The sequence below is a fragment of the Schistocerca americana genome, chromosome 2 (assembly GCF_021461395.2).
Source record: "Schistocerca americana isolate TAMUIC-IGC-003095 chromosome 2, iqSchAmer2.1, whole genome shotgun sequence".
In the NCBI taxonomy this organism is placed as follows: domain Eukaryota; kingdom Metazoa; phylum Arthropoda; class Insecta; order Orthoptera; family Acrididae; genus Schistocerca; species Schistocerca americana.
Window position 1 is genome coordinate 185,240,368 of NC_060120.1, and position 12,072 is coordinate 185,252,439.

The following is a 12,072-nucleotide window of genomic DNA, read 5'->3' on the forward strand; positions in this document are numbered from 1 at the left end:
AGAGCGGCCAGAGTTTTGGACCCGTATGCGTTTCATCTGCATAGCGTCCGCCCTGATACCACCCACTCCGATCAGGGGCTCTCCTCACGGGCGCCACCCAGCCACAGCAAGGGCTGTCTGGCACGGCGGCCATTGCCGGGAGTTCCGATGCTCCAGGACGACGAGCAACCACTCCAAGGCATGCATGAGGAGGTCACAGCTCAGGTATCAGAAGTGTGATCCCTGTGTGTTCAGGGGGCTCAACCAAAAGGGTACATAGCGACCCCACCACACGGGCTGGCTACCGTGCTGGCTATGCACCCTAGCATCAGACAACGACGTAAAAGAAAAGGTGGAATGTACTAGGAGGGCACACGTCGGAGACACTAGGTAAGGTGCTCTTCCCCAAATGGCTCACACTACAGAATAGAAATTTTGGAACGGAGGTCAAACCCCAGAGGGGGACCAAGGAATGCCAAAAGGAGGAGATGATTACGCAACAAAGCCGGAGTGTAAAACCAACAGAACCAGGAGGATAGCGGAGGCCAACATAAGCAACGACACCAATAAAGGGAGAGGAGAGGGCGAGGGGAAAGGGGTATGGAGGGGAAAGGAGGGGAAGGGAAAGGAAATGCAGCCCGGGAGAGAAAGAAGGCTGCAATGGCTCGGGGCCCCGTGCTCGCCACGCACATATCCACGAAAGAGTTGTGGACCCCCTGGGGGGCTGAGGAGAGAGCTGAGAGAATCTGAACAGATAACATACTGTATCCGCTGATGGCGACGAATGTATTGGACAGCCTGGAGAACAGCGTAAAGCTCCGCAATATAAACCGAACACTGGTCGGGAAGCCGAAATCGATAGGGGGGGGTCACCAACAATATAGGCACTCCCTACACCAAACGATGTTTTTGAGCCGTCAGTGTAAATAAATGTGGCTTCCTTCATTTGTGCACATAGAGCAGAAAATGCCTGACGATAAACAAGTGAAGGGGTACCATCCTTGGGAAACTGATAAAGTTCACGGAGCAGGCAGGTCCGGGGACGGAGCCAAGGCGGTGCTGTACCTCAAGTTGTCAAGGATGTTTTAGGAAAACGGAAGGAAAGAGAATGGAGCAGTTGAAGGAAGCGGACTCCCAGTGGTAGTAGGGAGGAAGGGCGGCCTGCATAACCTAAATCCAAGGAGGCGTCGAAAAAAATGTCATGGGCCGGATTAGCAGGCATGTAAGACAGATGGCTAGCATAACCACTCAGAAGGACAGCTCGCCGATTGGACAGCGGAGGTTCAGGAGTCTCAGCATAAAGGCTTTCCACAGGGCTGGTGTAAAAAGCTCCAGACACTAAATGTAATCCACGGTGGTGGACAGAGTCAAGACACCAAAGAATAGACGGCCAAGCAGAGGAGTAAACTATGCTTCCATAGTCCAATTTCGAGTGCACTAAGGCGCGATAGAGGCGGAGAAGGACCACTCGGTCCACTCCCCAGGAGGTACCATTCAGGACACTGAGGGCGTTGAGGGATCGCAGACAGCGAGCCGAAAGATAGGAAACGTGGGAGGACCAGCAGTTTTCTGTCAAACATAAGACCCAAGAATTTAGCGACGTCCGAAAACGGAAGGTTGACAGGTCCTAGATGTAAGGAAGGTGGAAGGAACTCCGTACGGCGCCAAAAATTAACACAAACGGTCTTACTGGGAGAAAAGCGGAAGCCGGTTTCGATGCTCCAAGAGTGGAGGCAATCGAGACATCCTTGAAGACGTCGTTCAAGAAGGCTGGTCCGTTGAGAGCTATAGTAGATTCGCAAAATCGTCCACAAAGAGGGAGCCCGAGACATTAGGAAGGAGACAATCCATAATTGGATTCATGGCAATGGCAAACAGTACAACACTTAGCACAGAGCCCTGGGGTACCCCCTTTTCTTGGGAGGAAGTACGGGAGAGAGTGGTGTTCACCCGCACTCTGAATGTGCGCTCTGCCATAAATTCGTGAAGAAAAGGGGCAACTGACCGCGAAAGCCCCAAGAGAACAGTGTGGGGAGGATGCCTGACCTCCAACAGGTATCGTATGCTCTCACCAGATCAAAAAATATTGCTACTGTTTGGCGTTTCCGGAGAAAATTGTTCATGATATAAGTGGAGAGAGCAACAAGATGGTCAACTGCAGAATGATGCTTTCAGAAACTGCATTAGGCAGGTGTTAAAAGACTGCGGGACTCCAGCCACCAAGCTAAACGGCAATTCACTATACACTCCAAAACCTTACATACACTACTCGTGAGAGAAATGGGGCGATAGCTAGAGGGGAGATGTTTGTCCTTTCCAGGTTTCGGAACAGGAACGACGATAGCTTCCCGCCATCGTCTGGGAAAAGTACTGTCGGTCCAAATTCGATTATAAAGGCGGAGGAGGTAACACAGACTACGGTATGATAAATGGAGCAACATTTGGACGTGGATACCATCCGGTCCTGGGGCGGAGGAGCGAGAAGAAGAGAGTGCATGTTGGATTTCCCGCATGGAGAAAACAGTATTGTAGCTTTCGTGATTTTTAGAGGAGAAAGCAAGAGGTTACATTTCCGCAGTGCGTTTCTTCGGGAGAAACGCTGGCGGGTAGTTTGAAGAGCTCGAAATCTCAGCAAAGTGTTGACCCAATGAGTTAGAAATTTCGACGGGGTCCACTAATGTATCATGCGCAACAGTGAGCCCAGAGACCGGGGAGAAACTAGGCGCGCCTGATAACAGTCGAATTCGACTCCAAACTTCCGAGGAGGAAGTGAAGGTGTTAAGTGAGCTAGTAAAGAATTTCCAGCTTTCCTTCTTGGTATAGCGGATGACGCGACGGCATCGCGCTCGGAACTGTTTACAGCGGATACAGTTGGCCAAAGTAGGATGGTGGTGGAAAACGTGAAGAGCACGTCGCCACTCACGTATTGCGTCATGGCACGCCGCATTCCGCCAAGGAACTGGGGGGCGCTGAGGCAATTTGGAGGTGAGAGGTATTAAACGTTCCGCAGCTGAAAGAATAACGTCTGTAATATGAGTGACCTCATCGTCGACGCTAGGAAAGTGACGGTCATCGAATGTCGCTAGGGACGAAAAAAGTGTCCAATTGGCTTCGCCAAACTTCCAGCGTCTCGGGTGCATATATGGCAGTTGTGGCTGCAATCTAAGACACATGGAAAATGGTCACTCAGCAAGGGCGAACCATTCGAAGCACCGAGCTAGCAGGACTGAAAGGTCCAAACGAGAGAAATTTGTCGTGGAGGCAGACGAAAATTTAGGGTCCCCAGTGCTGAGGCAAACAAGATCCGCTTGGTGGAAGATGTCTAGCAATAGTGAGCCACACGGACAAGGATGTGGAAATCCCCAAAGCGGGTGGAAAGACTGACAGTGACTGCTTGGAAGGAAGTGTTTAAGGGGATTGGGTGATAATGGAGAGTATTATGGAGAAGAATCATGAGTCCTCCATGTGCTGGAGTGCCTTCAACAGAGGGGAGATCAAATCAGACTGACTGAAAATGGGGGAAGACAAAGCGGTCGTGGGGACGCAGCTTTGTTTTCTGAAGACAGAAGATGACCAGCGAGTAGGATCGTAAGAGGATCGACAATTCATCCCGATTGGCTCGAATTCCGCGGATATTCCAATGGATAATGGACATAGGGTGGACAGAAAATGGAAGAATGTGACCAAGGTTGCCGTCAACTCAACGACTGCTAAGAGCTTGCGACCGACGGCATGGTACGGCACTCAGCAGAAGGCAGAAGATCCTGATCCATAGGTTGTTCAGGAGCGGCCGGTTGATGGGCCGCCAGCACTGCGCCTCGGCGACACACAAGACGGCCGAGGGCGATTACCGCCAGGTGGTGCTGTAGATGACACACGCCTTGGCGGAGAAGGAGATGAACTGGGTTTCTTATTAGCCTTCTTGGAAACATGATGTTTAGATGAACGAGGAACCGATGGTTGTGAAGTTGGGGTACGTAAAAAATCTTCACGAGTATGCTCTTTTTTGGAAGTCCGGGTGTCTGACTTTTGGGATCGAGATTTAGCAGAACCTGATGAAGGGTGAACCATAGAGTGGGCAGGCGAAAGTGGGGAGGTCGAACGGGCGATCTTTGCGCTGGCCGATCAGACGACTGTGGCACTAAAGTTAAGGTCACAAGTCTGCGTGGCCGCCTCCTTTGTTGGCCGAGGAGAGGCAAGGACAGTGCTGTATTTTCTGTCTGAGGCACAGTGGGCTTTCGACTGGCGAATAATTTTCGAGCAGCAAAGGTCGACACCTTTTCCTTCACTCTGATTTCCTGAATGAGCTTTTCGTCTTTAAAAATGGGGCAATCTCGAGAGGAAGCAGCGTGGTCACCCATAGAGTTGATGCAACGAGGGGATGGAGGTGGACATGCACCCTCATGGGCATCCTTGCCACACGTAACACATTTGGCCAGGTTGGAACAGGACTGGCTGGTGTGATTGAACCGCTGACACCAATAGCAACGCGTAGGGTTTGGGATGTAAGGGCGAACGGAAATTATCTCATAGCCTGCTTTGATTTTCGATGGGAGTTGAACTTTGTCAAATGTCAAGAAGACAGTACGGGTTGGAACGATGTTCTTGTCAACCCTTTCCATGACTATGAACAGCCCTTACGCCCTGGTCAGACAGGTAGTGCTGAATTTCTTCGTCAGACAATCCATCGAGGGAGCGTGTATAAACGACTCCACGCGAGGAATTTAAAGTACAGTGTGGTTCCACCCGGACAGGGAAGGTGTGTAGCAGTGAAGTATGCAGCAATTTTTGTGCCTGGAGGGCACTGACTGTTTCTAACAATAAGGTGCCATTTCGGAATCTGGAACAAGACTTTACAGGACCTGCAATTGCGTCGACACCTTTCTGAATAATGAACGGGTTGACCGTGGAGAAGTGACCTTCGTCAGACCGAGAAACAACAAGGAACTGTGGCAACGATGGAAGAACTGTCTGTGGCTGAGACTCAGTAAACTTACGCTTGTGAGCAGACATAGTGGAAGATGAGGAAACCATTGCGGAAGAACCCCCATGATTACCGGCGTCTCCGGTGGTGCGCTCCTCCCTTGTGGGGGCCCTCTCTGATGGCGGTCCCGCCTTAGGTGATTGTTCACATCTCAGGTCACCCCTCCTGAGAAACGGACGGAGGGACCAATCGGCACTTTCGGAAGTTATCAGCTCGGGTTATCACCCCTCCCTGGGCCTGGCCGTTACCAGGGGGTACGTACATGTCCTACCTGTCTACCAGGGGCGAGGAATTTCGCGTTACCCCGTCACCGGCTACGCATGAAAATGCGTGGGTCGGCCTTCAGACACGCACAGGAAGGAAGAAAGAGAAAGGGAAAAATAAAGAAAGGAAAAGGAAAGAAGAGAGGTCTCAAACGCTGCAGGGGAGAAAAGGGTAAAGAGAAGAGGTAAGGAAAAGGGAAGGACAAAGGAAGGATGAAGGCATGCAAGCAGAGAAGGTGAAGAATGTGTTACATTTATGAGCGTCTGTCTCCGGACGTAGTCACAAACCTTACTCCCAGAGGGTGAGAAAGGGAAGGGGGGGGGGGGGGGGGGCGAAGATTGGGGATAGGGAAGGATGCGTAAAAGGAAGGTATGCAGCCCGGAAAGGAAGGAGGGCCATATTAGCTCGGGGTCCCGTGCTCACTGCGCACGTATCCACAAAAGAGTTGTGGACACCCCGGGGGGACGGAATAGACGGCCGGGCTGGAGGGCCCACAAACCACAAAAAGCAGCTGAGCTTGGGGGCTCATCGCCAGGGACGGCGACATCGAAGCTGCTGCAGCATATGTCGATGAAATGCACACAGGGTGAAGTCGGTCGTACTTGCATTTAGCCTCAGTGCAAGTGAGCCTATCCAAGGTCTTATACTCCATAATCTTCCATTCTTTTTGATAAACTGTGCAGTATGACGAGCAAGGTGAATGTTTCTGTCCGCAGTTGACACAAACAGGGGGTGGCGAACATGGGACGTTGGGATGGGAGGCACGTCCACAATCCCGACAGGTGAGTTGGCATCGTATCTCTGTGACACATGCCCAAACGTCCAGTACTTAAATCAGTGCATGGGAGGAGGGACATAAGGCTTAACATCACATCGATATATCCTCACCTTGACCTTCTCGGGCAGGGTGTCACCCTCGAAAGATAAGATGAAAGCGCCGGCGGCAACCCTACTATCTTTAGGTCCCCTGAAGACACGTTGTACAAAGTGGACACTGCAGCATTCCAGATTTGCATGGAGCTCACCGTCAGACTGCAACAACAGATCACAATGAAAAATAAGTCCCTGAACCACATTGAGGCTCCTATGAGGCGTAATGGAGACTGCACCATCACCGAGCTTCTAGAATGAAATTTTCGCTCTACAGTGGAGTGTGCGCTGATATGGAACTTCCTGGCAGATTAAAACACAGTTTTAATCTGCCAGGAAATTACCGAGCTTGTCACAAGCAAGCAATGCCCATGACTGCTGGGGATGCTGTCTGTATGAGGACTGCTCCAGACCTCAATTTAGACATGTCCTCAGCTTCTCCAAACTTGTTCTCTAAATTTTCCACAAAAAACTGAGGCTTTGTGGTCAGAAATGAGTCCCCATCTGTTCGGCTGCAAACCAGAAATCGAGGAGAATACGTCTCACCAGGTAATTTAGATTGTCATTCCTCCCCTGGTCTGGGCAGGGAAGGGATAGATTGGGGGTTATACGTTAAAGCACTGAACTTTCCTTTCTTAGAGACTCGTGCTTGCACACTATTCGTATTTCTTTTCATTGTGGTCCCACGAGCAGCCAGGGAAAGGAATGTCCACACAGACAGAGCCCCGCTTGCCTGGGTGAGACTAATACAACCAGGAAGCGGCAGGTTCCCCAAAGGTCGCCCGCTAGCAACTGTTCAACCTCAACAGCCATGAGTCTCCTCAGCGCGCAGCACACCTTGAGATTGAGGGTTTTTCATAAAGGTTTCTACCATCCTCGCGACCCAGGCAGTTAAGCCACGATCCCCGGGCTCTGTACCGTACAACGTTCCACCGTCACGCCTTATGGTGGTCTTTGAAACACGCTCAGAGCTTACGGTATTGAGGACTGGTAGTAGTTCCCAGTCCCCAGCTCAGGGACCCCGGGTTCGTCAAGCCCATACCCAGCAACTAAATGCAGAGCCCCCTGAGGGTCCCAGAACGTTGACGCCAGAGAAATTCCGCGAGGTAGTTATTCAGCATAGCACACCGAGTTCTGAAATGCCTTTAATTTTTTTCTTTAGCTTTTGGCCAGACTGACTCCAAGTGATTTGTGGTTGCGCTTGTAAAGGGATCGACAAAATAAAGCGAATGATTAACAGTCAGATGATTGTAGCCCAAGTTACCTATGGTATTGTAAGCTTGCCACAAATCAGAAACTACTGTGGTTCCAGGCAAAACATACTGTTGCAAAATTGGCAGCAAATGGGTGCATCACGTCGTGGCACAGCAACCATAAAGCTTTGCTTTGTCTCAACATCATAACCACCATTGCTCCCGCACCGTATGACCTCAATGGTCCTTTCTCCTCATGAAGCAGCTCTCATCTATTTCAACAGGGCCGCCCAAAACTATTGGCTCACTTAAGAAATATTGATGGCAGATATCCCTACGAAATTGGCTCCGCGCGACCACAGTCTGCTCACTGCCAATTTTGAGCTCCCTCATTAAAAACTTTATTGAGTTCGAAAGCCCACATGTACATGTAAGACAGTTGCAAAATTTTAGAAATGTCTAAATGACTGCCAGCAAAAAACATTTTCCTGATTGAACATTTCTTTCTACAGTCCCTGCCAACAGAGCAGCGCCAAATTTCGCCATATTTCCCTGTAGCTTTCTCCAGCTACATCTCTCTCTTTTTTGCAACCATATGAAAAAATTACTTTTTTGGTATTCCGTGCACATATGTGCTTATATCTTCAGAAATATGCATTTCCTTCAAATGCAGTTACTTTTCTCGCGATCAGCGCATGTATCCCCTAAACTGCGTAAGTACGCATTTTTGTTACACCAAGATACCTCCCATTTCTAAAGAAAACTTCTGTAATTCATTCAGATATTATTGATGTTGCAAGTACACTGACTGCTGTGAATAACAAATTCCTGCATATTGTTAACTTCTTGTTCTTTCATTTGTCATATCTGCCTTCCCTAGAGCTATTGAAAGTTTTATTTACCCATACAACTGAAGTTAGAATATGACTTAAGACCATTAGCAAAGAGAGTTGTACAATCTGTCCATTTGATCATTACAAATGTAATAACTGAAATAAGTAGACAAAAATGAGGCAGGTGAGCAATACGGAAAGCCACTCACATCCTGATAATCAGTCTTCTCTGAGGTTTTAATAATGAATTTGCTGATATCCCCTACCCTTTCCTTCCACAACACAGATTTACTGCGCAAGAACCACTGCAATGACATTTTAACAACTCTTTGGAAAATATTTGTCCTGACTAGACACATGAAACTGAAGAGCAGACAGTCAATCCAGAGAAGAGAGAAAGTTTTTGAAATGTGGTGTTGCCAAAGAATACTGATGGGTAGATCATTAAACTACTAAAAAGGCACTGAATCTAATTAAGGGGAAAAATTTGCAGTACAGCATGACAAAGTAGGGGCAGTTGATAGGACGCATCCTGAAACAGCAATGACTAATCAATTATGCAATGGAGGTAAGTATTATAGAGAAAAGCCTAACTTTAATACATTAAGCAGATATAAGAGGATGTTACACACATATCAGGCTTACGAAGAACAGACTTATGCAGAGATGTCTTCAGACTGAAGATCATTGTGAAACAATAAATTGCAGCTGAATATTTCACTTCCTGAACAGATATTTAATAATAAATCACTGCAAAGGTGAAAGAGTAATTATAAGATTCAATTTATCAGTATGAATTTTGAATGTGCACAAGAAATTGTACAGACACATTAACGATAAGCTGCAGCCATCACATCGCTGTTAGTGGCCTATTAGGTTGAATGAAACTACTTGAAAGTGGTCCATTGTCAACCAAGAATACCTGAATTAAGTCTAGAACAAAGAGTGATACAAGTGGATTCCTTTAACAAAGCCTTTGTTCTGGCACATTAAGTTACATACAACCCATATTAAACGAACATATTCCAAAATATTACTGAGAGACAAAGCCATATGTGAACGGAAAATCAGTTTAAAGGCCAATGGGAGTCCAACATCTTGATCACATTTAGCCACAGGCATCTGTTCACCTAACGAATATATTAATAATAGAACCTTGAGGCAGCTACGTCTCAACACCCCCCCCCCCCCTTTTCTTAACTCCAAAAGAAATTATGTGCATGAGGGACACACATGCGTTTTTGTTTTGTTGGACTGACAGCACTGAGCTGTCGGCAGGAATGCCTCTGTTGCTTCAGACAATTCCTTTGCCAGTATTGTGGTATTAGTCTTTGTTAACGGTGACAGTTAAAAGTAAAGTAATAACTGTTTCCTTAAATATTACAATGTCCGTGAAAAACATTTTTCCAGTTACAAAAGTTTTGTTGCGTTTCTATTAGACAAATAATCCTAAAAGTGATCTTTTATTTCTGGTGAGTAGAAGCAGGCACATCTAATTGCCTCTTCTTTTAGACATTCTGTTAAAAGACCTCGCAATTTTTTTTTTTAAAAAAAAAAAGTTATACGGGTAGCGGGCTCCATCTATGTCATGAAGAAGAAGTAATGTAAGGGATGATCCAAATTTTGAAGAGAAACTTGCTATGATGCAGAAGAAGCTGATGAAGAGTAAATGGATGCAGAGTATTTATTTCCCGACCATTCTGATTGTGATCCTTGCTTTTCTCCTGAAAAAGCAACCTCTAGGTCTTTCACTCGCGCATCATGAGAAAGGCTGCTTCAGCTGTATGATAAAGATGTATATATGATCCAACTAGTTTCATGACATTAGAGCCACATCTTCAGGGACACATGTTTATTTCAGATCAGTCCAAGTGTTAACCATTCTACTGATTAACAGTTAGACGGTTCTGAAATAAAAATGTATCCCTGAACATGGTGCTCTATTGCCATAAAACTAGTTGGATCATAAATAAATATTTGTTGTACAGCTGAAGCAGCTTTTTTTCTTTAAGATGCAGTTCTACAACTGTGGCTGCCCACAATACAAAAGTTTCTACTTCCTCTGATGAACAACTGTTGCAGGTGTTTATGTATCCTGCACAGGTGACCAAGCAGATAACGATGTTTCAGTTTCTTTTGTTTACAAAGAGAAAAATTTATTTGACTGGGAATCAAAAGAACCAAATAAAGCTAGACGAATATTTTGTGATAACATAATACAGGATATAAAAATGGATACTGTAAATTTAGGTGATAATCCTAAGATTGAAGATAATTGGTTTTGATGTTTGATGAACTCTTGGAACTAATTGTAAAACAGATGCACATTAAACTGTAACAGTACAGAAACAGGATCAAAGTACATCAGCAAAGTAATTAGGCCTACAAATCTCCTGGTCTGTACAAAGAGGAAGTCCAGTCTCTGCCTTTACTAGAACATGAACCCTGCATAAAAGTGTGTGAATTGTGATGTACCTGCATGCATGGAACATTCCAGAAAAGTGTTAAGAGAGTAATGGATTAATTAACTAAAATATCTGTGAATTTAAAGCTTACCCCTGACAATTTTTTTTTTTTTTTTTTTTTTTACACACAATTCATGTATTTTTGTAATTTCATTAACAAGTATTCACAAAAGTTTTACATAGTGGAAACCTTACTTGATAGTGGTGATTAGTGAATTATTGTTCTGTCTGTTCATTGTTCTCATAAGTTAAGTAACTTTCCAAAAAAGCAACATTTGTTACTGTGTCTGTCAGACACACATTTCCTGTTAGCTAATAAAAAATCATTCTTCCTATGGCGGGTTGATACTAATACTTCAACAGCGAGGTTCCATACAATCTTAACTGCGTGTAGATATCAGACATACGCCCAACAATGGGCAATGTTCATCGGAAACTAAGTACGTTGCGTAGTAACAACATTCATTTATAAATACCTTCGTATGGTCCACAAATTGACGAGTGCTTATTCCTTTGGACAAATCCCACAGCCGTAGTGTCTTGTCCCACGAACCAGAAAGAGCGAAGTGTCCATCTGTCGAAATTACAATATCACTTACGAAGTGGCTGTGGCCTTGTAGCCTCTTCTGTGGCACACCAAAATTTGTATCGTCGCGTGTCAACTTCCAGAGAATCAAAGACCTGTCTGAAAATGAAGAGATCGAGAACATCAAGTTACCATATGCCTGCATCATATGGTGCATCACACAAAGGCGCAACAAACGCTGAGGTAATTATTATTGTAATACAATACTTCCTACAAAAATAGAACTTAATTTTAAATAGAAGGCACGTTTCCTTCTCTTTTGTTACAACGACTGGAGCCACCGAAAACTCAGGACATTACTGAAAGGGTCCCATATGGCTCCTCTCATCATCTTTATCATGCTGATTTTCTAAAAGAGAATTAAATTCACTTTAAACAACACCGTCGCGCTTGTTTGCGGCGCGCATATTAAATGTTTGAAAGAACGAGACAGCTGCAAGTCGGTCATTCCCATAACTGAATCTGATTGTTGCGGAACTACCACACCGCTTCTGTCTACAATAAAATAGGCGACGCCTGTAACAGGGGTGCTCTAAATAGCATATTTAAAGCCAGTAATAAAACGACCTAAAATTTAACATTACCTCTAGATGACGATAAAATCATATCAGGGTATTTTGTATTGGTTGCAACTTGCGTAACCCAGCCATTGTGACCTCTTAGAGTCCCACGAAGCACAAGAGATTCAGTCATTTGCGTTTTCTCTGTACCATTAAAGAAACAACACGCGACACGTACGCTACCACCTTTCAGAATTCCCTCTGCAGTGTGCCGAATAACGTCAGATGCCGCTTGGCGGAGCTAATAGTGGGGGGAACTGGGACATGCAAAGTATACAACCACAGATATTTCACATTCCAATAACAGTTTCATTTTATTAAGGTGTCCATGAATATTG

The 12,072-nt window shown here is 45.8% G+C and overlaps 1 protein-coding gene across 1 annotated transcript in view; it reads right to left on the reverse strand.

Moving 5' to 3' along the window:
• The window catches only part of LOC124594890 (guanine nucleotide-binding protein subunit beta-2-like 1), a 109,636-nt gene extending 97,652 nt beyond the window's left edge, over positions 1–11,984 (reverse strand). Inside the window, exons 1-2 of the mRNA XM_047133363.1 lie at positions 11,759–11,984; positions 11,065–11,273 (exon numbers count right to left, since the gene is read on the reverse strand). Coding sequence (XP_046989319.1) covers positions 11,065–11,273; positions 11,759–11,867 — 318 coding nt within the window. The 5' untranslated portion in view covers positions 11,868–11,984. The remainder of the gene's footprint in view (positions 1–11,064; positions 11,274–11,758) is intronic.
• Between the last annotated feature and the right edge of the window lie 88 nt (positions 11,985–12,072).